At 41.3% G+C, this 27,575-nt stretch overlaps 1 protein-coding gene across 1 annotated transcript; it reads left to right on the forward strand.

Annotated features, from left to right (window-relative positions):
• The first annotated feature begins 21 nt into the window (after positions 1 to 21).
• SARC_01193 (hypothetical protein) lies at positions 22 to 22,352 on the forward strand. The gene is made up of 28 exons (XM_014305083.1): positions 22 to 145; positions 674 to 777; positions 1,174 to 1,309; positions 1,889 to 2,032; positions 2,342 to 2,481; positions 3,258 to 3,465; positions 4,146 to 4,246; positions 4,848 to 5,038; positions 6,072 to 6,209; positions 6,509 to 6,600; positions 6,764 to 6,954; positions 7,597 to 7,801; positions 8,506 to 8,617; positions 9,334 to 9,482; positions 10,424 to 10,517; positions 11,097 to 11,231; positions 11,694 to 11,746; positions 12,404 to 12,491; positions 13,014 to 13,184; positions 14,106 to 14,163; positions 14,891 to 15,026; positions 15,342 to 15,512; positions 15,954 to 16,126; positions 16,793 to 17,052; positions 17,714 to 18,138; positions 18,526 to 18,824; positions 19,665 to 20,008; positions 20,532 to 22,352. The coding sequence occupies exons 1-28, from the start codon at positions 56 to 58 to the stop codon at positions 20,660 to 20,662; spliced, it is 4,539 nt and encodes a 1,512-aa protein (XP_014160558.1). The 5' UTR covers positions 22 to 55; the 3' UTR covers positions 20,663 to 22,352.
• The last annotated feature ends 5,223 nt before the right edge of the window (positions 22,353 to 27,575 follow it).

The following is a 27,575-nucleotide window of genomic DNA, read 5'->3' on the forward strand; positions in this document are numbered from 1 at the left end:
GTATCACACGTACATCTCTAGTTATGAAGCCAAAGGAGGAACACAGCACACTTCCATGTTTATGACGGCGCTAGTGGTGCGCGTGATCCAGAGTTTTACCGCAGATCAGTCGGAAACCGCTGTGGTCAAAGAGTCTGACGAGCAGGTGAGTTCAACTGATTGTGTGTGTGGGAATTCTACCATGCATCATGCTTTTGTATGTTCTTTCGTGCTGTGTTGGTACGTATTCACTTTCCGTGTTGGTTCTGTTTTACTCAAGTCGGTTTTTTTTTAATTTGAAAATGTGGGAGTCTATTTATGTGATCTATCCTACAATTCGTGTGTGTGTTACATATACATTTGCAGTCTGTGGGTGACGATACCGTATCCTGTTCTATCATTTATACCAATCCATCAGACTTGCGTCGTTATCGTGTGATTCACTTTTTGCTATCTCCTTTATCGTCATTTTTCCCGATATTTCAGTGCCAAATTAAACACAACGTACGGTACCCCCGTGTGTTAATTATATAAATCCGTATCGTCGTACTACACTGTATCTACATCTATTGATTATGTTCATATACCTTCTGTATCTTTCATTGTAGACTATTCTGCACCTATGTGCTTTCAGATCAACATCGTGCAATACATAGGCTTTCTTTTAAAGCAGTATGGTGCTCCTTTTGTGCAGCAGGTGAAAACTTCTAACGGGCAAATCACAGAAGCTAACGCTATCCGCGCTTATGAATCAGCAGTCGCCACCGCAAGTGACTTTCTGTCCAAGTTCTTCCGAAAGTAGGTGTAACTCTTGTGTGACAGGTACTTCCACTTGCATCTGTGCAAGTAGGTACATGGGTGTCCATCCGCTAGTGTCAATTACTTCTCACTTACTATTGCGCCAATCTATTCAAGGCCGTTCGAGTGTAGGTGTCTATGCTAGTGTGTCAATGCTCCTCGTGTCAATGCACACTTTACTGCTGAGCCAGGCATGCAGTCGTCCCTCTGTATAACTGTTATAGACAGGGAGAGCGTCATGTTTGCGCCCATCGCATCCATCATTTTTCTTTGTACAACTACGGTGTGCTCTTTGTTCGCACGTTTACAACTCTATATCACCAAAACAGTGTAAACCGCAAAGTACAGACTATCACGCGCACACACGCAACCAAACACCCTTCCTGTCACATTCAGAGCAAGCACTAAGCAAGAAGGCGAAGTTTCTATCAAGGAAATCTTCATGAACTTTCTGGAAGACCTATTAAGCCTGCTCAACATCCCCGAATGGCCTGCAGCTGATATGCTACTTTCTCGTATGGTGCTGATCATGGTATGCACGTTTATATGAACTCAATGGATGTATTGGCATGTCGAGCGAACTGAGTTATGCGTGCATAATAGGGGTCTGTGAACACAGGTTGGATGAGAGCATAAGCGTAACACGGTATGTGTGCATAGAAGTCTGTATGGGTGCGCAGATTCAGGGCCGAGATTGTGTCTGGATGTGAACATGGGTGATTACGACCAAAGCTTCGACAACATTCATTGTACAATATACTCTGCGATGGCATCCAGACAGGCGACTCTGGTGTCTAGTTGCATGCTGTAGTCTGCAATTAGTTATGAACTGCAACATGCGGGATGGAATTCCGGCAGCTATGCCTAATTTGCACACGTTTATGTATATATCAGGGTGTAGATTATTTGCCCAATGCTTGTAGACACCATGTGCGTTGCAGAGTGGACTAGTGCACAGTGGGTATATCACTGAATCAAAGTGAGAAACAAAGTGGGAAACATGACGTAAAAGGGGGAAGGTAAGAAGACTCTGTAGGATACTAAGATGAGCTCACATTGGATTTGCTTTTTTTTTTGGCTCTAACAACGATCACTGTCCTGGTTTTTCCAGTTCGATACGTTATCGGGTACTAAAGTCGACGCCATGGCGCGAGGGTTTGCGTTGGACTGCATCGGAACCATTGCTAAGCAACTCAAAGCACAGACAGATGGGGTCTCAGTGGCGGCGCTTATGGAGATTATCCGTGAACGACAGGTAGAACACATTGCTTCCATGTGCACTACTTATTAAGCACTCGTATGTTTTACTTGAATGCACAGATGTATTGGTCTGCTCCCCTTTTTCATATGATACGTCAAACTTACACATATACGGGTAAATACGTATATATATATATATATATATATATATGTATAGTTATATACTCTTTGCGTTGCGAACACACAAAATTTTATATTCACGTTATGTTCATGCATGTAAATACGAGTACATAATTTGAATGCACACGTACTGCGAACCCGCAAAGTTCCATCGATTGATCCTTTTACATGCGCCCATATATAGGCCACTTCAGAGTCTACGGAAGACGAGTTAGCGCACTGTGTGTGCGGTAAGGGATACTCAGGTGAATTTATGTTGGAATGTGACGGCGGCTGCCGCAAATGGTACCACGGCTCGTGCGTAGGCGTTCCCCCAACCTACTCGTAAGTATTAAGTCGTGCATATTACTATATTGCTGATCTGGAAATTTCTATATGCGAATTTGTATATATTACGGCATACTTGCTGTTATTTATTTATCCATTCGTAAGTAATATGATCTGTAAACCATGACATACCCGTTTGTAGGTACTATGACATGCATGCTATTTTATACCCATTAGCAAGTATAGGGATCTGTGGGCTATGTGAGAGAGTGAAAAGTGCCATCTTCGTGTGCGTATGAAACATAGTCGTTTGGCGGTGTGCGTTGGTTTCCGAGTAGATGGATAAGTGGCATATACTTCTCGTTGCGACATTCGGACGGTGCTTTCATTTGAGCCTGTTTCTCTTGATACTTGTTCTTGTACCTGTTGCCCATCAGGTTGCATTCCCGCTTTGTGCACTTACAATGAGCATCAAACGCACACAAGCACCGATCATTATTTGAATAAAGAATCCACGCATGTACAATTACCCTTTGTATGCAATTAAATCTGCACACCCATATTTGGCCAATGCATGTATATATACACACACATTTCAAATAGCAAATGCTAGTTGCCAAGCTAAAAACTCGCATGTGAACACCTTGCATACTTCCACATACGAATACATATTCTTGTACGTACAAACATAACCTCTGTTCTATGCGCTCACAAATTTCTCACCTCTGCATCCGTCTTCGGGCTATAGAATCCCTGGAACCTTCAGACCACCTAAACCTTGACCCTAAAGCAATACCATAAACCCTGAAACCTTACGCCCCGATACCCGACAGAGGGGAGTGGCTGTGCAAAGTGTGCACAGATCATCAGAATGCCACAGACCACGCCACCAATGACATACGATCAAAGGAAAGCTTTCAGCTGCAAACGTATCTCTCTGTGTATCTGAAGGGAACACACACCGATGCAACGGTGGTGGACCAGAATTCGCGCAACGCACGCAATTTCTACCACGCACAGTGGGTAGTTGCGGTGAAGAAGGTAAGCGGAGAGGGTGGGAAGCAGTAGATGTATGTGTGTTTGTTTTCATAACCATGCGCACGATACATACAACGGTTAGTGAAAATATCCGATGTGCCTGTTCAGTCGTAGCTAGGATATACGTAGTCAAGTGAGGCGAATATGTACACTTTATCTGGCTCTTAGCATGAGATTCCATTTCGTTGGGTTTCTGGCCTATCAGATACGAGCGGTGGCGAACATGTACAATGTGAAATTCACACACACGTACATGTTTTTATAGGGATATGTATAGGTTGTATTAGATACATATAGATGCCTTTTTGTGTTGCTATGCCTGTATATGTCGAGCGATTCAATTTTTGTCGGCTGCGCTTTAAGGATGCGAGGTAAGTTGGATTTCTTCGTTAGAGCAAAATAAAAATAGTTAGAGGCGTCTACGATATGTTCAGATTTGTAGTTTTATATTTCTATCGACAGTAGGGATCAGAGTCGACTATCCGGAGTAAAACCTTGTAGCACCTGAAGTGTTTTTGCAACTCATTTTTTTAGCTACTGTGTATTAGCCACCGTTGATGGATAAGATCATACAATGACAGTTTGCTGCGTAGTCAACTAATAAAATAACACATTTTGACAGCCGCTTGCAAACCAAATCTTCTCAAGGAATTGATTACCCATCTTGACCATCATTCTCACAGGATTCCGCTCTCCTGGAGAAGTTCACCCGGGCCGAAATGGAATTCCTTACTGAATCTGTCAAGCGTCGCAATGAACTATGTACTGTTTGGTCCACAAAGAGGTTAGTCAAAGACATGGGATCGTATTTATATATGTCCACTTATGTTTGGAAAGCAAGATATCTCGATGTGTGTGTATTGTGTATGCGGGAGTGTAGGTAGATGTATTTATATAACAGCATATATATTGTTATATAATGTTATATATTCACAAGTAGATGTCAAAAGCAATTCGTGTCTCACGTGTACATTCGCACGTGCACATCTTTGTGTGTGCGTAGCACATGCGTAAAACAATGTGTAAAAGTGTATTGATTTGTGGTGCAGTATAAACAGCACATGCAGATGCAACAGAATGACATGGTGGCAGGCCCACACACTCATACACACGTGCAGTCATGAATGTGAAATCCATTTTACTAAGCTACATACGCACTCATAGCAAAGAATTCGACTGGACAATATTTCAAAATCTGTTTTATCGTCCCTAAGGCTCTATTTTGGGTGGATTCGATCGCGGGTTTAGTAAGTTTGCGCAAATGTACTCGTCAGTGGCATTATTTACTCACCAGGAGCATACCTTTTCACCGCAAACGTATTATTCGATATATATATATATATATATATTATCATACACTGATATACTAATACTATACATTACAGCGCTCCAGACGAAATAACAACGAACGAGAGTCCCCTCAATCGATATCTGGCGTTGAGGGCGGTGCGATGTCTGTCGGATGTGTCGAGTTTGTCCCTGTACCGTTATACTGAATTGATTATACGTAGAGTGCTGAACGAGTGCCTGGGAAGCACCATTATAATGCGCTCCAAGGCTATGAAGCAGTTGAATGGTATGTAAGGAGGTTAATGGATCTGAATTATTAACGTATATGGATCTTACACAAAAACAAGTGCTCATTTTTTTATCTAGACATTCGCATATATGTATGTATGTATGTACGTGTATATTACTAGTGACAATATATACATATATATCGCCTAATTTGTGTACCTTTGTCACTACCAATGATATGTCCTGGTATTCTTTGTATCTTTGCAGGTGAACCCATGGGTATACCAGTAGTGTGCTTAGCATAAATTTTGATGGTGACAGTTGATAAACAGACTGTGCTACTCTCACACACACTTGTTGTGGCATGCTGTGTATTCACTCGTCTATGTTTTCTTTTCTTCATTTTCCGTGCTCATCTCATAGTTTTGTGTACTATGGTGCAGTCTGTACAAGTACTTATATTGTGCCCGTACTCTTCTAAAGAAATATATGCAGGTCTATGAATTTGTTTATACATATTTATTGTGGACTTGTCAAAATACCATCATGTACTATGCAATAAATTTCTACAATGCAGCACATCTCACAGTTTCCACCACACAATCAAATATTCCATATAAAATCACGCATACGATATAGCATACAATTACAGATGTCACACCAAACATGTATATGCACAAAATCTTATGTCGTATATAGAACTGTGTATCAACAAAACATCACGAATTTCTCCCTTTTTTTTTGGAATCGTCGAAGTCTAAAATGAACAACACCACGCTGCATGTGGCTTGCGCTTTTATTCTAAACCTGTATCGCATGCTAAACTTATATATATAGTTGTATGCCGTTCTGCCATCTCATTTTGTACGCGGCACTTTTATGCAAGAGCATTTGTGTTTGTATGAATTAGCATATGTAACACAGTGCGCACGTACCCAATTTACTGCTTGTATGTACGAAATGGGCTGCCGGTAGATACGATGGGTATATATTGACGAAATGTATACTTCTACTTCGAAAAATTCTCACTATATCATACCGTATCCTCATTCGTACGTATCGTATACTGCACAAACTAAACTCATCTCCAGGCATTATCACGGCGGATCCCGAGCTATTGGAGACCAAGGCTGTTGCTGACACTGTGATGGGCAGATTACGCGACAAACAGCCCTCCGTAAGAGAAGCCGCTGTAGAACTGGTCGGGCGTTTTATGATATCCAACCCAGGTACGGTATGCTGTACTACACGGCTGGTGTGTGGTATATGTATACTGATCCACATTAGGTATCGTTTGTCTCATGTACCTGGATATGTGGAACGGAGCAGTTCAGGAGAGGAATCGACATCTGAGTGTGCGAGTGTTTGCATATATATCCATACAGCTGTATCATAGCACAGCATTGTATCTGCGTCTCAGCTCTTTGGTATTACATGATTCCTCACAGATCTTTTTGTGCTTTCTTATTAAAAATTACTCCCTCTACTTCAACCCGCTAAAGGACATTATTTTGTCCCCGTTCATCAGAATACACCAACAGATACTATCCTGAGGTCATCACACGACTAGAGGACACCGGTAAAAGTGTGCGCAAAACTGTCATCAAAATTCTGAGCGAGGTAGGTAAATTATATGACATTGAAGTGGTATGACACTCCTTATACATATGGCTCACTTTGTATCAAAGAAGTGAAGGTGGTAGTTCTGACTCGTGCATCACCTTCTAGCCAGAAATGGCTGTTCAGGTTTGTTGAATGAGCCTTGTGTGCACAATATCTGTAGGTTTGTGAGGCTCAGCCGAATAACCCAGAGATCCCGGCTATCTGCACGTCTATGCTGCGCCGAGTGAGTGACGAATCTGACAACATTCGACAACTGGTTCAGAGGACATTTGAGAAGATATGGTTTTCACCACTGCCAAAGGCTAAGGAGGGTTCCAGTGCCTTCGAAGTAGAGCGAGAACGCCGCGTGAGGTATGGGGATATAGGGGAATGTATTGTTTTGGAAGCTTGCATTTGTGTGAAGTGGTGGTAATATAAGTATGAATTGCATACAATGCATATTCGTGACCATATTTGCTATCAAATGTGGTATTGTTGCTCCCGTGTGTGTATGTATGTATTTCTACGGTTTTCCATCACGGAATCAATATCTGTGTATATATATATACTTAAATGAGGAAGTTCAAATGTGCATCGAATTTTGCAGACATGCAAGCATATTCTACAAGCATATATATGTATGCGACAATCAGTATCTTCGCCGATATTCAGAATCTATGAGAACACGTGCATCTAGCATAAACAACTCAGTCCAGAAAACAATACAAATGTACCCAAATGAAAAGAAAGTGGGTTCGTGAGGTTGTTTTACATTTACGAAGTTACTTCGTTATCTATACAAATCTATTCCACCATAAGAGCCGATATACTACAAAACATCTAGATATCAGCACACATGTTCATGTGTATGATATCCGTATTTTGGCACCACGTTGTCCGCTGGGAGTTGTGCACACATATATACCTATCGACATATTCTACATAGCACAGGACTATTTGGGATTGCAAACTATAACACCTTCTCACACCAGTTCCGCACCATTATCGTAACAGCTTGATCAAAGGGGTGGTCAGATCAATACGTGTGAACAACAGTTCCTCCGAGTGGATGTACGACCTAGTCAAGAACGCGGCTGACAATGACACCGATGATGACATTCTGCATCTCTATCAAGCCCTGATACACTGTTTAAAGGAGCGCGTGTTGGAGGTGGAGGCAAAGATAGCGTCAGCAGCGCCCGATACGAAGAAGTTACTGGTATGTTCAAGCTCGTATGTTTTTCATATTTTATAGGTAGTGTGGTCTAGTTTGGGCGTTATACGTAGATATTCCCCAATCATGGATGATGTATTGGTGTTTCTTTGACCCAAATGCGCCGTCTGAAGGAGCGCATTCTGGAGATGGAGGCAAAGATAACGTCATCAACGGCCGATATAAATATCTCATTGGTTTGTTTCAAGTTCAGATTTCATTGGTAGTTACTGGTTGTGTGTCTCCGTATAGTAGTACGTTGTTGGTTGTGTGTGCAAGTATGGTGCCTGGCGAGCCTGATATACTTTACTGTCTGAAGGAGCAAATATATATAAAAATTGTATGTTCAGGGTTGGGTTAACGGATGTGCCTATGTACGTATGTGCATGTGTGCACGCTTTCGTGTGTATTTGTTTACTAGACCTATATACTCGAGCATGTAAAGCAAATGCATTAGGTGCCGCAGCACTTACTGATTGTCAGAATAGTATACATGGTGTGGAGTGCCAATATATATATGTGTATAAGTATATATATATATATATCAGACATTCGGATTGCTGAGCGCCTGAAATAAACAGAAAGCCAAATTTGCGTTGTTGTACCGTTGTACAAGAATTATTGCTATGTTGAGAAGGACAGTCCAAGTCGCCGTATTGTGGCCCTCCTGTTTTGCCTAAACTTCGTTTATCCTACCCTATTCCACTCAGAACGACGATCTATTGGATACGCTGCTGACCATGCTGCTGTTCACCCAGGCCATTCCCTCCATCATCGTTCCCCACATGCCAGTACTGAGTGTGTACTTGGACGAGATACCAGGTGTGTGCATACGGTGTGTATTCGTGGATTCGATATGTCTCGCCTGTATTAAGATTCAGAACCGTGTTTTGAATTTTCAAGGAATTGGAGTTCAAGCGCCGTTGTCCTTGGCCCACTTATGCTCGCGGGTATATTTCCTCCTAAATCCACGTGGTCCATAAGTAGAATAGCTCTGTATGCATAATTTTGCGTTTAGGCGCTTGTTACGAGCTCCATTTAAGTTTTGTAACATGATAGTCTACAATAGTATCCAAATTTACTTATATTTTGGTGCCGTCACTAGTCGATAGCTATGTTAAAGCATCTTGGCTTAGTTGGCAAATTATGAGATTCTTGTAGTATTTGCGAATGAGGATCTGTACTACTCACAAATGCCGGTACATAGTTCATTCCTGACTTCTATGGAAGTTGTGCATAATGTGAGTGCTTAGGATGCACAATGTTTGTTAGCTGCTGTAGATGGGCTGCGAACACATGTTGGGTTTCATCCTTATTTCTACCATCATTTAATGTTTTTGTCAATTCTCGTCTAAACTGAACTAATTTCTCGGGTACGCGAGTGGTGTGAACAGAGCCAGTGTTGGTGTTACACAAAGTGTGCTTGCCGCTGAAAATGGGTAAAAAATGGATATCAAATTTCATCTGTATCATGTGATATTCTATACATTTTTGCCTATTCTAATTTATATTCTTCCGGTGTGTGTGTGTGGGAACAGAGCGGGTTCTGGTAATACACAACGTGTGCCTGCTGTTGGAAATGGGCTACAATGTGCTAGACTCTCCCGACTCAAAGCTTGTGGCATCCGACGAGGCCAAACTGAGAGAATTGCTCATCAACAAGCCATGGATGGCCCACACCCAGCTAGTAAGCACACGTTGACAAATGTTCATTTCATACGTTTACGGACACGCACACGCAGGCATTGCTCATAAGTACTTGCATGTACATATACTCGCTATGCTCAACGTGAATATGCACAATCACATGTACATTGGGCTATTAGATGCACATATACACCGTGGTCACGTATACGAGACACCGCCGGTCTGTTAAGAGAACAAACACTCGCCTGTTATGCACTGTCGCGGACACGCACACGTTTCCTTTGCACTGGCAAACTCGCTACCGTAGAACACAAGAAAAATTGTCAGTTGTGACTGCAAGTAGAAGATTGCTTCTTCGAATTGTGAACCACAATATTTTGATTGTCGGTACCGATGTATAAAACTGATGGCTATTTGTAGAAAATAGGCTGCATGTACCTCTGTGACGTTCACAATATTTCGTCTCGGCAGTGTGAGGGAAACAATTATTAAGCCCTCAGTCCAAATTCTGGAAGACCTTATAAATTTACTTAAATGTACATTGACTGACTGTTATCTTTTAGCCAACCGTGACTTATTCTAATTTTTAGTATAGTAACTACGCTAATGCGTTCACACAAATACTCATCATCTTCCGTTACTATATATATATATATATATATATATATATATATATATATGTATATATATATGCGTGTGTGTGTGCATGTATATGTTTATGTTTATGTTCATGTCTGTAAATATATATATATATTGTCTGTATATATATATATATATATGTTTATATATATATATATACGCAGCAGAGATATCCATTTTATGTATATATGAATCTGATTTCTAATGTGCACAAGTACGACTGGGAACGCATGCAAATTCGTATATGTTTATGTCTATGTGCGTTATATATCTAACTGCCACCGCAAAACTTCCACAAGAACCTTTGCCATAATACTTAATGATTTACACTATCACATACAGATTTTGACAAGTGCCTCCAAATGTCTATGTACTGTGACCGCTTTGGTGACGAAGAACTACACGAGCTTGGTAGATACTGTCCGCAAATTCTACGGTATACTTCATCGTATTGTGGCAAATTATGAACTGTACTTGGTTATTTCATAGTTCACAAGTAAGCATTACGGATTCAATCCTGTGACTCTGTGTTTCAGGCTTCTTCTCTTGTGTCTAGCACTGTGTACTTCTTGAAATATCCGAGTGTTAGGTAGTACACTGGAAACTATACGATGTCAAAATCTATAGTGACCTTAAGAGTTGTACTCGCTGCAAATCAACGAAACTGCGTTCCTTAACTTGCAGCAATGATTCCTATATTTTGTGACCCTTTATTACTCGCAATATATCGCAGAGATTACGGCTCCAATGTAATCTACTTCATTAAAATTTGTTATTATTGCCTTAACGTGCAAACTAATGTACCTTGTGACGCGCAATTGCTATGATGTACGTTGTAGTGCGGGTGTGAGGCTGTAAGTGCTGTGTTGGATCTTTCAGGCAAAAAAGTGTATTTAAGTTAGGAAAACGGCACAAATCGTTAGAATAAAACTGGTGTATTGACCAAAATAAAAGCATTGTACACACAGCTTCTCTCTATAACACAACTCGACATTGCGCTCAATCTCAAACACAGCCTTCGTGAAGAAACAACAAATTATGTGCGAAAAGACCAAAAAAATAGATCCGCGGGCGGTATCTACTTTGAACAGAGCCATGTTTATCCTTGGCATGCTGGTTCGGTTCTTCGATTTTGATGGACCTGAAATCAGTATGTTTGGCCGTCTTTTGTATGAGGGAAGGCTTTGCTCACCTGAGTGTATAGATTATGTACTGCAAATTAGAACTGACTTACGGGAATCAGTGCTGCAGCCAAACGTTAAGTATGTGTGTGTGAATGTGGATTTGCTTGTATGATTGTATGCAATACTGCCCTGTTGTGTTCTATTTTATTGTATGTAGTATATCTAATAGTTGCGAGGCAATCTCAAGTAACTATTCGAGTTTATAAAACGATGGTTTCTGCCTGTCGAATACGATGGTCTGCTAGATGCGCCAGTTTGTACCGCATTTATAGATTTTGGAACCGTGCCGAATTTGCAACTGTAATAATTCTTGAACTGGAAACTGCATTTGTGCAACTATGAACTCGGTTTCAATATTGAAATAGGTCAGTATATAAATAATCATTGATACCAATTATTCTCGGCTTATTCTCTATAACTTTACGCAGTTGAACAATATATGTCACAGGCCGAGCCTGTCGCACCGACTATCCTGTGCCCGGTAAGCGAATTGTGCCGTCGCTTTGTGCTTGGTATTAATTGTTATACGGTGCCATTAACCATGTTAAACGGTGCCATTAACCATGTTAAACGGTGTCATGAATCATGTTATTCGGTGTCATGTCTGAATTTGTATATGATAAGAACATTTACCAAATCTTGTGATAAGCCGAAGTGTAATCTTACACCGATGATAGATGATACTGAAAGGTGGTATACATTTACTTTGATAGCACAGGGTCCTGAGTAGCGTAATGAATACGTTGTTTGCAAGTGCAGATGTGCACATGTTAGTCAATTTTATCACTTTTGAGGGGGGGGGGGTTTGTGGTTGATTACTCTCACTCTTGAACGGATGTTGTTGGTATTAACCTGATGGACTCATCTGCAAAAGCTAGTTTACAAGCGAGAAAGACTACGTATGTGGATTCTTACTGAATTATTTCTGTGCATATTTTATCTGTATTGTGTTAAAACATTCTTTGTCATCGTCTATTCTGTATTTTCAAACTGTGCACATATTTACTTTCTCTGCTTGTGAGTCGCATAAATGGAAATATGCCTACTCATGTTTTTGAGTATCTGTCGATCAACCTTGGCAACTTTAACCGCGTGCAACAACAGTCTCGTCTAAAGTCGAAGTTTATTCATGATACAGGGAAAGGCTAAGGACTCAGTCTTCGACGTTCTAATGTTCTTCGCCTCTGGCCAAACTCAAGTTCGCGCAACAAGCCTCAACGCTTTAGGTACGCTTGCTAGTGTGTTTCAGGGGTTGTACTTAGCACACCTTGCAAACTCTGTACGTATGAGCTCGTGCTTGTGGTTTTACATACGCTTCGCAGCCATTGTCAGATACGATGAGGAACATGACAAGGCATATACAGTTGTATTTGGTTTGGCTACTCTAGAGCAGGGGCATATTGTTTGAGTCAGACTTCGTTTGGTGCACCGAGCATGCAAACAAATTGTAGTTTATGTAGATAGTGCAATTATGCCCTACCACTACACTCGACACTCTAAGCTTCATATTATTAGAGTTGCAAGGGCATGCTGAGGCACTAATTTACAGGACAGTACTCGCTGGGACTAACCAACTCCAGAAATAAGTCTATGGCGTGGGATATCCGGCTTTAAACACTCCTACGGTTTCGCCCGGAAACTTTGGAATACTAATCGTACTATTTTCTGCACTAGAGGTGTATCTAATTATCCGGTCTCGAAATGTAGTCAATGCGCCACCCAACGACCTCCTCCCTTTTCTTTCTCAGGCAGCGTATTTGTGCGTTATCCAGCACTAATGGCCAAACAGGTCACGGAGCAACTGTACGCAAAGTATCTGGACACCACACTTGCGGGTGATCTGGATGCACGCGTGTTGCAGAATCTCAAGCTGGTACTAGAGGAGGAGGAGCAACGCTTACATGCGCTAAATGCTACAGGTAAGTGAAGCCTCCCCGTGTTAGATATAGACAACAATGTATATAGTTGGGTGTTTGTGCTGTTCGAGAATGTAGAACGGTACATGTGTAGCAGCTGTACTCAAGGTTACCGGTGACGACGAATTGTGGGTGGTATGGACGCACGCAAATGCAGAATCTAGAGCTGTTATCAGAGAAGATGGGGGGGGTACATTGTAGACACCCGATACTACAATTAGGTGTAGCCCGTGACAATGTGTTTATATAGTACTGCTTGCTAATGTCGTCGTGATGTTTATATATATATATGTGTGTGTGTGTGTGTGTGTGTGTGTGGTACTAGTTGTATATACATAATCTGTTGTTCATATATACATACTGCCGGAAGTTAAAATCTTTTCCTGAGAGCTGCGTATGCACCCTCTTTCTCTGTAGAAGAGTTTAGAATGTTTTCAATAGTAGAGTTTGTCCGAGCACAAGCTTTGTGACTATTTGGTGTTCAAATTGCATCGTAGACATACCTGAGTGTCCTACATAAATTGTATGTTCATCTTGCATTTACTAGAATGTATATTCGTACATGTGCGTAAATATTTATATGTATGTATCCTCATTTATATCTTGGTATACTTCCTCTTTTTTGTCCAACTACATCTCTTTGTGAATAAATCCGAGTGGTGTTTTTCGAGGTGTGTAGGATTGCAAGTGCCTATTGTACTCTTATTTATGTAAAATACCAATGACATTCTACCTCTAAAACGCCATAGTGTGTCAACTTGAATAGCGTATGTGTGCGCACACAAATATCCATTGCAGACCATATCGTGAGCACCTACGTCACTACAACGAGATCTGTGGGACAGTAGTCCTTGCACCATATACACGCAAGCCGTACAAGCTATTTAATACCATCTTGGGGTGGGGGGGCGTTTGACTTTGCAGGCCAAACTAGCGAGGAGGGTGGTGATGTGATGGGAGCTTACATGGACGGCGACGCGACGTATGTGCATTTTTAGCATGGTTGTTCCATCGCTTCGAATGTTTGTAATTGCCGTTTTGACATGTATAGCTTCGTGTAAAGCTAGCAGTTTACGGGAAAATATTGTAGAGTGATGTTTTAAACTCATACGCACACGCGAATACTCACAACTCGAGCACGGTGCAGAAGAGCTAATATAACACGTGGGTGTGGATATACTTCTGTTGTCTGCCTGTTTTGTTTATATAATCGATGTGACTTCAAGTGATTGCACACAAATACACAACATTATAGACAGCTACGCATAGGAGAGGTACACACCTGCCATCGAGCTTTCACGTTTGTAAGATTCTACATCAGATACTTTTTATGGTACATATGATAGTGTGAGTGTCTGTGTGGACCGAAATCATGTTTATTTAGCCGAATCAGCGTTCATCTGTATGCTTGCTTAGTCCTGAGATGTATTTGTACAATCCTTCATATATTGAAATATCTGTTCCATATAGCTGCCATAATATTCCTCGCCTCAAAGTGCACTTGATACTGTGCCTTGATTAGTAGTTCGAATCCTCTCAGCACGGTAAACGGTTCTTGTGATACAATCAGGTCATCTACCCTATCAACCTTTCGAACCCATAATCATATGACTTTTATTTTATTTTCTATTTATGAACTTCTCATTCGTATCTGTCTACACTACGTATACCGTTAAACGCCCACGTATATGCCATCTGTCTTCTCCTAGGGCCCTTACCGGCGCGTTACAGGCCTTGCTACCGAATGTACTCAACACATTCTTCTCGCCCGTGCCCAAGACCCGTCTTGTGGCACTGCACGTCGTTGGACTGTGTCTTAGACAAGGACTGGTACATCCAATGAAGGTTCGTAGTGTTTTAATGCTACCACGGATTATATTTTACACTAGCTGTTCATTAGATTTAGATGCAGCGTGGGGCTTTGAATCAGACCAGCGATGTTGATCAGGGTATCGTGATTGTGTGAACTTGTGCTAATTCTGTATGGTATAGGTAGTCAGTCTGGTGTATGACATGTCATTAGCCTGTGTCACAGACATGGGCTGGTTCATTCTCTGAGGGAGTGTGAGGTGGTTTCCGAATGCATTCTTCTTTTTACACTTCTCTTAACGACCAATAAACTATCATGCTGAATGAAACCTCACATCGCATATTCCGCAGTGTATAGCGCATATCATAGCTTTAGAAGCGGACAGCGAGAAGATGATTCAAAGCAAATCACAGGAACTGCTCAAAGATCAGATGGACAAACATAAGGGATTCGTCATCCCATCCATCTCCGATGGTGTTAGGCACTCTTACCGCATGCGGTGTACCCTCAACAACACCAAGGTATTGCTGGCCGTGGGAGCTTTTGGTTGATGAGCTTGCTCACTACTCTTCCCTGCCCTCGTTCTTGTACACGCACGTAAGGCTGCTCATATATCGACTAGTGTCCTCTTAATGTATACAGGCGTGTTTTCTTCATATCGCAGGGGCAGTTGGAGGATTTGTGCTAATTTTGTATATACCCAGCCGTGTGTAAGGCTAGAATGCTTCTCTTTAATGCTGTCAAATGTATGTATTCCGCCGTTGTACAGGATGTAATATGCACTTTTGAATACAATTGTCCGTGCAGCTGAATACATAGCTTCACTTTAAGGTATGCATGTATAATATTAGCTAATATTGTGTGTTACAGTACTCATCCCATCACCTACCATGCCACTTCTTATGCAAGTTTAGCATATGTTATACCAAGACAGCCATTGAAACATTACAATCCACCTACAGGATGTGCGTGGCTATATAAAGGATGGCAAGCAACAGTTCAGTACCATGACGCGGACATACGCTCTGGTGACCGCCAGCGGTGTTGCCAACAGACGTGCCATGATCCGCGAAATGCTGAGGGTATTTGACGATAATATCTTGATATTGTCTGAAGATTACTCGCTTACTAATAGGTTTGTCGTCGATTATTTATTTTTATTGTGCGTGTAAAGTACTTTCATGCGCGAGCGTATACGTATGTGTTGGTATCTTTGTGCATGTTTGTACGCGTGATTGAGTGTGAGAGCGCGTGTATAGATACGTACGTGTGAGTTTATGAGTGCATGTATATATACTTATTTGCGATTTATGTACCCTAGCCGCGTAAGTCGTTAGTATGGAGTACTAGCGGCCTATTTTGCAATAACTCGCACACAATATGGGCTTCAGCTTGGGGCCGTTCATCCTAGGACACCAGATACCATCTAGATCGAGACCATCTTTTGTTGTATCATCGACCTTTCCTTTCGATTTAGTCTCTACTTTCAATGTTCCTCAAACAAATCCGTTCCAGATCTGACTTTAACCATAGAATGCCCGCTCATATATATAACACGTATAGTTGCCGTGATTTTGTGCCCATTTCAATTACTGGCTTCTATAGCTCAGCCACTCACCGAGAAAGACCAAGACGCGATAACCAGGTGTCCTCGAGCACGCTATCTAACACAACACTATGCATTATCTGGTGTACCTCGATGAGCGCATCATGTACCTTTCCATTAAAGGCAACAGTATCGTTTGCATACTTTTAGATTCGTTCTTGCGTGCCCGTTAATAAACAACTTTTCAATCCTCAGCCAACCCCAGACCAAGACCAAGCCGCGAATACTTGATACCACCGAACACACCATCGAGCACAACACCATGCAGTACCTGATGTATCTCGGGGAGACCATCACATACCTTCCGTTCACCCACGAAGATGAACCCTTGGCTGTGTGGCGTGCCATGGAGGATATAGTGTCTGTGCGTTTACACTACGCTGTCAGGACCGTCAAGCACGTGTTGGGCATTGGGTCGAAGCCCGAGTCTGCGCCGAAGTCAGGCCGCGAACGGGGTAAATGTTTTCATTCACTGATTAGGACATAAATATACAATGTGAGTTAGTTGAGTTTATCGGTTCGCCCAAGGTAAATTTGTCTATGGAGTGCGGGTGAGTGTGTGCCGGTCACAAATCGTGGACAATTATTAGATATCGTGATATACCATGTGATACAATGCACTTATCGGTAATCAGTTAGCACGAGGAAGATATATTTTCTTTAACGCCGATTTCGTTCTTTTAGAATTTCTATCTGTCATACATACAGTGGCATGTATATTGGGTCACTTTAGAAAATATATTATTATATTATATGTATATATGTATATATATATATATATATATATATATATATATATATATATATATATATATATATATATATATATATATATATATGGCTCTCAGTGATGATTTACGCTCTCTGTATGCCGAAATTACTTCTTATGCTTAAATCTAAACGTTCGTGGTGAGCTGTTTTGTACCAAATATCGGTCCAATCATAGTTGCATTGGTGTGTGTGTATACACATATGTATATATATATCTAGTTAAAGCTATTACTCTTCTATGAAGGTCTGTATAAAAGGCGTCACGTCTTTACGCAGATATGCACTCGCGTTTATTTATGGCCAATTGTAACACCGTGCGATTACCTGCCATCTATCTACTTCCAGCGGCTGATGTTTCATCAGGTGACACACAGTGGCGAGACGACAATAGCACACCACACGAGGAACACGAACAGCTGCATGCGCACGAACAATCACCACAACACGTGGAGACACACACCGCCAACGACCACACCGACGATCACTTGGAGATCGACTCTCTGGCACTCTCTGCAGAGGAGTTTGCGCAGGCGTTGGGAGTGGATCCAGTGAGACTGGGGGTAAGCCTGGGTGCGGATGCGGATGCGGATGCGGATGCGGATGCGGATGCGGATGCGGATGCGGATGCGGATGCGGATAGTAAGGATGCAAATGAACAATTGACGATGAATGGTAGTACAAAGACCGGCACGCCCGACACGAGAAAAGCGAATGGCGATGGATTTGCTATGCCTGCGCCTATTGCACCCCAAACCACTTTAGTTGACGAGGTGGGGATATCTTGATTGCTTTCGGTGTGATAAGTGTATATAATTTTGCTTAACCGACTGTTGATGTGGCTATGACTACATGTGTCTGAGCAGCAAATGTGATCAAGAGGTTTTCTAGGGTACTATCAGACACAACAGGGCTAAAAACAAATTGCGGGGGGAGGGGGTTGCAGTCATGTGCGTGTGTCTTTTTCCTACTTTGCAAGCGCGCTTAGATAAAAAATTGTTATGCATTCAGATGCTCTTTCTCGTACCTGTTGTGCAACCAAATAGCACATGATTTGATGGCAGGAGTTTCCTCCCTTATGGGGCGATCTTATATAGAATTGTAGTTCTTTGTAATGTTTTCTCGCATCAATTCTCACCCGCTGCTACCTTCAATCACAGACTCCCGTGAGCGATCGCGTGCGACACCTGGCTCGTTTATGCGGACCGCTTGTGCAGCTATGTATACTTTACCATACACAGGAAGCATTACAACTCTCGTACATACTCTCGGGAGAAGGATATGTCCGCCGGTCCACCCTACCCAGAGATAGAATGCAGAATAAGAAACAGGACAAAGTGCCCGAAAAGACTCTTGTGGTGCGTACACCTTTCAGCGAGACAGAAAAGGGTGTGCGAGCAATTATGGGAGATGTCGCGGGCGCGGGAGTGAGCACCGATGTTAAGCACCTGTGGAAATGGTATGTGCGCCTTGAGTTGTCTCAGTTTTAAAGGTGTAGCATGGTCCTCCAGACCCTTATTTACCTTGGTGTGAGTGCAATATTGGTCATGCACGTAGATTGTTATTATTTTATCTCGTAAAGCTTCAGTGAGTGTATTTTTTATATCTCCCTCGAAGGGTGCTCGTACGAAACGATTAGTATCCTCATTTTTGTTCTTGCTCGCACATTTTGTATATATATATGTGTGTGAGTGGATGGGTGGGTGGGTGTGGGTGTGGGTCTGTGTGTATATGCCTGTATGTCTGTGTATGTGTATATGTATATGTATATGTATATGTATATATATATATATATATATATATATATTTATATAGTATATAACTATNTTATATATATATATATATATATATGTGTGTGTGTGTGTGTGTATGTATGTATATGTGTATATATATAATATATATATATATATTATACATGCGCTATGTTGGCAACCGAGGAATGGAGCTAAGTGCAAAAACTATTCGGATTTAGCATTCGTGTGTTCTGTATATCGCTCGTTTCATGCATCGCCTGCCGTGTGTTGTGCGCCGTACGCCATGGCCCTTCATACGTACCACCCCGCAAGTCGATGGTACCCCAACTCTCACATACTCGTTTTTCTCTGGTAGTCTTGGTCTACTGACTAGTCAATCTCATATCCGAATTTGGAAGTTATCCATGATGTATGCAGTTATTTAATAATGAAGACGAATCTTGATACCTGTGCTCGGCACAAGGCAAAGTGTTGTCCGTGCAGATTTTATCGCATTGACTTCTAATTACATTTATTACTCATCCGGGTGCCAAATCTACTCGCAGGTACTCCCGCTTCCAGGATGTAGTAGCTGCATGCTCAGTAACGCGCGATCCAGTCTCCATCTCCAGCGATAGCGAACTCGAAAACGAATACGCACTCGCAGGAAATGCACCCAACAATTTTACTAAGCACGGTGTAGATACAGACGTACATGAACACCCGAATACACCCAAGCAGCACAGCACACACGCATCCCGAAGGAACAGTCAGACTAAGTCACAGGGACGAAGCGGTGGGAGCCGTAATAGTACTGACCGCAAACGCAGTGGGGGACAACCACTGGTCAGAAGGAGGTCAACCCGTGAGCATTCAGACACAAACTACGGAGAGGAGCATGATCTGACAGGTATGGGATCGCAGTGACTGTTGATGGAGGGAGGTTGCGTTCAGAAGTTAATTGGTCAATATTTTGGGGATGTTCGTATATATGAATATGTGAGTCTGTATCCTTCGCCGGACTCTTAAATGCCCCGACTGTTCATCTACATTTTCAAAAAAAAAACCCCCCTATCATCATCTACACAATATTGTTGTGTCCTTGTATTTATGTATGTATGCATGTATTATATATATTTGTGTGTGTGTGTTTGTATTTGTATTTGTATTTGTATATGTATATATGTATTTATATTTCAGTGTAAATAGGTCTAAGTATATATATATATATGTTTGTGTGCACATGTGTGTGCGTGTGTGTGTGTGCGTGCTTTTATGTGTATGTGTCTGTGTTTCATGTGCACCCGCATATTTATGTGTTTATTGATAAACGATTACATATACGCGTCAAGGTCAATTACGACAACTCAGTGTGAAATTTATGCCATCCTAAAGCAAGCGAATATTTCTTAATGTCGCTTTCATTTGCGCAGGTTCTGAAGAGGACTCCGGAGACTCGTATAGCCCAACACAAAGCGGCAGACGACGAAGTAAACTCACTCCTGCACGTAGACGATCGAGATCGCGAGATGACAGTCCTGACTACCACCCAAATGCTCACTAGCCATATAGCCTCGTATGTGCAATTGAAAGGACGCGCATTGTATTTTCTCGTATTGATGCTAAGAATATATCATTAGTCCGGATTTAGATCAATCTGGGACGGCAGAGATACCGGATTGGGGATGTAGTGGTGAATCATATTAGCGCGCTGTGGTTATCTTAAGTCGCTATCCTTCCGTAAGCATCCCGTTTGCAATGGCCACTTTCCATGCCGATGTATATCATTTCAAAGTGTCCGCAATTGAATTCAAACCGTCTCAAAAATTGTTCAGTAACTGACGTTACTGAGTGTGTGACAACACCCACGCGAACTATGAGCGAGGAATCCGGCTTGTTGCTGTTCGTATAGTATTCGCAATCAAATATTATGGGCCCCGCATGGCAAGCCCTCAATATGGGTTCTAAGGCACCTGTTCACTCGCAAGAGCTTTACTATTACTTACATACAAGTTATTGATTTCAGAGGCCAGCCACTTACAATGGTGGCATTGTAGACTCGATGGATCTCTGGTTGAGCGAGAGATGCCCGCTCACCTTTGCTTGACACTTCAACATGCCACTCCGTTTGATCAGTACATAGAAGCGTGCTTCTGCTAAGTTGAATGTGTATACCTACATTGCAGGTAGCAGCACGTATCCTGAGAATTGCACAATGCAACAAATATGAACACGGCGCCACTTGATATCCACCGTCGCAACCAGAAATTTATCAGAATATTTGAGAGCTAATATTTCAGTTCTAGTCTATCAGTTCCGGACATGTACGGTTCGGCATTGAGTGAAGGCCTCATATTAAGTGTCAGTGTGGAATACATGCCAATATGTGCGTTTCGAATGGCCAACCACATTTTCACCTTTCCGACTTACTGCCATTGTGCTGCTGATTGGCATCATAAGCTTATAGACCGATTTGTAATCGCCAATAAAGCGCCGCTGCTCAAAATCGATCGTGACTCGCATACTCTGATTGTTCTTAGAGACTGCACAATTCGTTTTTAAATTGATATGCTGTCTACTCTTCTGTTATTATAGTGTATTTGAGATAACACTTCAAGGAATTGACGTTTCGATTATTGTTACATTCATCCATCAACTGTGACTTTCTCGTGGCAATCTACATACCTTTTTACCGTTTTGCTCAAAGTTGTTTAGTGTTGCCGTTCCCCACAGAATACTTTGTGGACCATAACCAGGCGGGTGAGTAACACAGGTTAGGAGAGACCTGGACTTGTTTCAATGGTTTACGAGAATAATTCTAATTTCGACCATCACTTCCTCGCAGGTTCCAGGAAATACTATTTTCACAGTCACCTTTCACTTATTTGCCTATATTTACATCTCGCTTAGCTCGGAAGTGCGAGCGCTCCGGTTGATGTAGATTGTTCAATGCACACTTCAGTTTCGACGATTCCATTTTTTTACTAGTAGCGATGATTTATAAGCGCTAGGACTACGATCGGTTTCGCTGATAGGGACATATGCCAAGTTAGCTCAAAATCGTCAAAATACTACAAATCAGTTGCGTTGTGTAGTAATGCATCTTGTATGAATTGGAAATCTGTTTCGCCGGCGTAGAGTGCCCAGGATCTACATTGGATAATAAACATTGATTTGTCCGATCATAATCGTTTCTCGATACGAACGTGCGAGAATACGTTATGTTACACTTAGAATCGGTCGAGAATGGTCACATGCATAAAGTGAGATACTGATATGACAAAGAAGCTACATTTTAACGCATGCCCCGTAGTCATCAAGATCACTTAGCCTATAATGCGCAAACACTTGCGGGAATGCTTTTGATTGGAAGGTAGTCATATATGTCGAATCAAATAGTGCGCAGTATCTGCGACGCCTTTGTGTTTAAGAGTTCCAACTCTTTTCTCGACTTCTTCCCAGCATTTTATTGAGTAGATTAAGACTTGGGACATCGAATACAATGCTGCTATTGTAGCTACTATGTTCAAATTTGAGATCTGCCGGCCAATTATATAATCTTCAATCGCACACGTTTTCTCTAAGCTGTAAACATACCAAAAACATTTTGTTTCTTGATATAAAAGCAGTGTTGTCAATATGGGGATACTGCGATAGACACTGAAATATAAAAACGAGAGATTTCTCTCCTCTTACAGGACCAATTTGTATTGGCAACACAACTGTATATTTAGCAGTTGATTGCACTAATGTTGTTGGATTATACAAAATTATTACATGTCACTCCCATTGCCGCGATCTGGCTACTTCCAAATCCGTATATACCAATCCTCTAATACTCGAATTTTGCAAGGCGTGATAATTCCATGGGCTCGATGTGCATTTTTCTGATGTTTACAGCTGGTGTAGTATATCATTGTCCGCTCATAAGTAGCGGAATCTTCTTTCCTATCACGAATTGCCGCTTTGTAATTTCTCACGCTACAGGTTACGCCGTTCCTCATCCTACCCTCATTTTACCCTGAAGATTTTCTACCTCCGCCAAGCTCCAAGAATTTTTACTGGCAAGCGAACATGCTCACTGCCTGAACCGCGGGCAAATTCCTCGTTTTTCACACTACATGGTGATTTATTCAACCGATCTTTTATAAATTATTTATTTTCAGCGGGGGTAAGCTTAAATCGGGAAAGCTCAGCTACGTTCAGTCTGCGAGATATTTTACCACGAATACTCAAAAGTCATCAACCCCCGAATGTTACCTTCGGCACTATACTACCGATAATCTACCAATCCCGGCAAGTTCAGTCGGCGCGATATTTTACCGCGAATACTCGAAGTCGTCAAGGCTCTAATATTGCCTTCCAACTTGAAAAGGTCGATGGGCACTATGCTATCGATGACCTATCGATTTGACTTACGAGGTACATACTTAGTTTTCAGAAGGGATAAACTTGAATACGTGAAGTTCAACTATGTTTTGTCTGTTAGATATTTTACCGCGTTCACTCGAAAGTCGTCAAGGCCCACGTTGCCTGCCAGTTTGAAAACTTTGCGATCGATAATCTATCGATCGATTGACGATTGATTTGCGAGATGATCTGAACGATATTTTGCCAGGAAATTCGTCAAGGCTCGAACGTTACCTTCAAGTTTCGAAAAATCGATCGACTTTCACGATGAAGTTCAACTAAGTTCTGTTTACGCGATTAATTTACCGCGAATACTTGAAATCGACTAGGCCCAAAATTTACTTTCCAGCTTGGAAAGGTCAATCTGCACTTTGCTATCGATAATCTATTGATTTGACTTGCGAGGTATATACTCAGTTTCCAACAGACATAAACTTAAATCCGAGAAGTACAACTATGTTCTATGATATCTACACGATATTTTAACGCGGATACTTAAGGTAGTCATGACCCGGAAGTTACAATCCAGATTGGGAAGGTCGATCGGCGTTTGGCTATACTCTATCGATTTTACTAGCGAGGTTAAGTACAGCTACGTTCTGTCTGCGCGATATTTTGCCGCGAATACTTGAAGTCGTCAAAGCCAGGAATTTACCTTCCACTTAAAAACGTCGAACTGCATTTTGCTCTGCCTTTTGCTATCAATAATCTCTCGATTTGACTTACGATGCATATACTAAATTTCCAGCAAGGGTAGACTTAATTCCGAGAAGTAAAACGATGTTCCGATATTTTACCGCGAACACTCGAAGTCGTCGATGCCCTGAATTTTCCTTTCAGATTATAAACCTCGATCTCCACTTTGCTCTCGATAGTATACCGATTTGACTTGGAAGGTATGTATCTAATTTTCAGCGTTGTGAACTTAAGTCCGAGAAGTTCAAATCCATTAAATCTGCGTGCTTTTTTACCGCGAACACTCGAAGTCGTCAGTGCTCAAAATTTATTTTCCAACTTGTTTGCTATCGATGGTCTATCGATTTGGCTGCGAGATATATGCATAGTTTTCAGGGAGGGAAAACTGTATTTAAATGGCGAAATACCACGGCAAGCCGACCGTATGTCTGAAGTAAAATAAGGTGGGTATTGCGGCCTTCTCGCCGTCCGAGTATTCATAAATACTAATTCGAGAATATATCTCATAATACAGTTGACGACGTATTCTAGATCAGACTACGGTTATTCATAGCGACCTATGTTATCTTGGGACTGCGATCACCTTATAGGTAACTTGAAAAATATATAAGGGGAATAACATGTTCAGATGCTTGCCGATCTTACCTCGTAAAATAACTATAATAGACTGCCTACACACTGGCGAGCGGTGCAGGAATATTGAATTTATCAGCAATTAATGTGATGAGGTAGAAATCAGCAAAAAAAAATACTTGAAGCTATTGTTAGCTTATGACAAGTTCTAGGCGACACTTCCGATGATGCATACGCTTATGTGGCCGGGGAGAAATACAAGCCGAAACTACAATATTTTCTATCTGGCATGATGCACGAATACACAATCAAGTACAGAAGAAATGATAAACCGATAATATTTGTCTTTTTATACATTAGATATAAAGTTATCAGAAACTATGATTCGGCAAGTTGTTAATTTTGCAATAAAGAAATAGCTCGAACATAAATATTTTTAAAATCAATCCGGAATATTGTTGAATCATCACACCGTCAAATGTGATCTTCAGGTTTGCACTACTTACCGCGACATCGAATAAATTCGGGAACACTTACAATGCCTTGAAATCAATACATTCGCTGTGAAAACTGAGAAAGGCTGTACATATGATATTTGGCCGTCACACAAGTTGAGTTTCGACTTGGCACATTTGTTTCGTATTAAAATTGTAAACACGATTGACGAGAGTGTGTGTGCGGTATTTAGTAGAGCAATCTTTTTTTTCTGTAACCGAATTTTTCAAATTTCGATGATGTCTATAATGTAAAAACTTACACGATCATAATCATAGACATGCTCGGTTGGTAACATTCAATTCTATTTCATGGAGGCGATATTGATAAAAAAGGGTTGATAATTGTTAGCGGGTGATTGTAATTATGCAAAGAGGCATACTCCAAGGGGGCGATCAGTCGTATCGATACTATATATGTTTTAAAATATGAGATGCCTTGTCGTATTGAACACTTCGATACTTGGAATTGAGAAGGAAAGAAATTAAAAATGAATATTAACCATGTATATTGAATTCACAAAAACCAAGAGATTCAAAATAGGAGAGCCTCACTCATCAAATTTCTGGCGGCCAGATGCTCCGAAAAGTGTGAACTCGAAATATGATAAATCACAGTCTTGTGTATACGCTTGCACACATATACTATAGTATTCCAGTACACGCACCATATGTGTGCGAGCCCTAGGTCACGAATGTTATCCCTGGCGACTGGTATAGATACAATACTTAGATCAGCAATTTATATCTGAATTAATCAAATTTGGGGTATAGAACTATGGTGAGGGTGACTGATTTGAAAAGACGCTCCCCTATTTTGTCACCGCCGATAGAGCACTGTACACAACGAGTCGAAATAATGAGCAGCGTGAGTGGTGATGGTGGCAGAGAGAATTCTGCTTCGCACAAAAAGAGTAAGCCAGCCGTCACAGTAGGCGTGGCGGGTACTGAAACTAAAATACATATGCATTTCGTTCATCAGTAAGCAACGACAAGTACAGTTCTGCAAATTAGTCTATCATATGTGCTTTCAGCTTTGCGGTACTAGATGATAGCAAGTTATCAGTTGATTTGCCCCATGAAGCGATCGAGGGAGAGAGATTCTGCACCAAATGGGCTGATTGTATGTGAAGACAATCAGCAATCGAGCAGGTCTAGATGTGTCCAGCTGTGACGCCACAACGGAAGGAGACAGCTCGAGATCGAACTGACTTAGAAGTTGCAGACAGGGGCACAAAAAGCAGAAAATGAAACAAATGGAGCCAGGTAAAACGAGCAAGCGGAGATCAATAGTCGTCAGTAGATTGCTATTGAAGAGCAAATAGTAGAAGCACAACTCACGAGTGAGACTATAGCATCAGTTCCCCGAGACATGAGCGGCATGAACTTTGCGCAGTAAGCTCCGAGGGTGCTAGAGGTATTATCGGCTTGCCTCTTTTCCAAAGGGAATGAACTGATCGATGCGCGACAGAGTCCTGTATTGAATAAATTGGTTTTCTGATCCAGCTGAGGAGTTCTTGATCTGTTGATGGGCCACTTCTGTGCTGTCTTTTAACGAACATGAGGCTCAAATCGTGATAGTATGTCAACAAATATACACTTATATACTGACTAAATATTTAACACAATTTGGCAGCAGCGTAAAAAAAAATCGAGGAAAGTGAAATGATGATCATATGAGAACATAATATTGTGTCCACGCTCACACACAAACTCAAAGAGCTGGATTCGTACACGACCTGTCACCTACCAAAAGCTTTTGTATACATAGGTAATATCAAGTTATAATTACATACGCTTTCAGCTACAAATATATAGTTTAAAACTATTCTCCTTACACAACCTCGCATATCAAAAAGTCGTCTACTTAAATTTGTGTAAATAGCATGAAAATAAACGAGCCTATAAGAGCAATAAACAAGCCTATAAGAGCAGTAGTACTGAATAGGTATGTGTCGACACATATGAAGCTCAGACTAATCGTTTTGCACACGAGCTGTAAAGCATATATCAATTAATTTGCACACGGCCTGGCATACTCGATTGGCGTATGCACATCCATATAAAACATAAACCGTGAAACTCACATAGAACTTAGCATACCCAATTGGAATATATACAAACATCAATTATAAAGTTTTACACACACACAATTTACCATAATCGACTGGCGTATGTCCACATATATAAAATGTTGTTAGTGCTCATGCACATGAGCAGTCATAGAAGCTCCTCTCTCGATTTTCAGTTTGTCGATGCTTTGTGCATATGTAAACTTCGATGGAAATTAATAGGTTTCAAACT

Source organism: Sphaeroforma arctica (genome assembly GCF_001186125.1).
Source record: "Sphaeroforma arctica JP610 unplaced genomic scaffold supercont1.46, whole genome shotgun sequence".
In the NCBI taxonomy this organism is placed as follows: Eukaryota; class Ichthyosporea; order Ichthyophonida; genus Sphaeroforma; species Sphaeroforma arctica.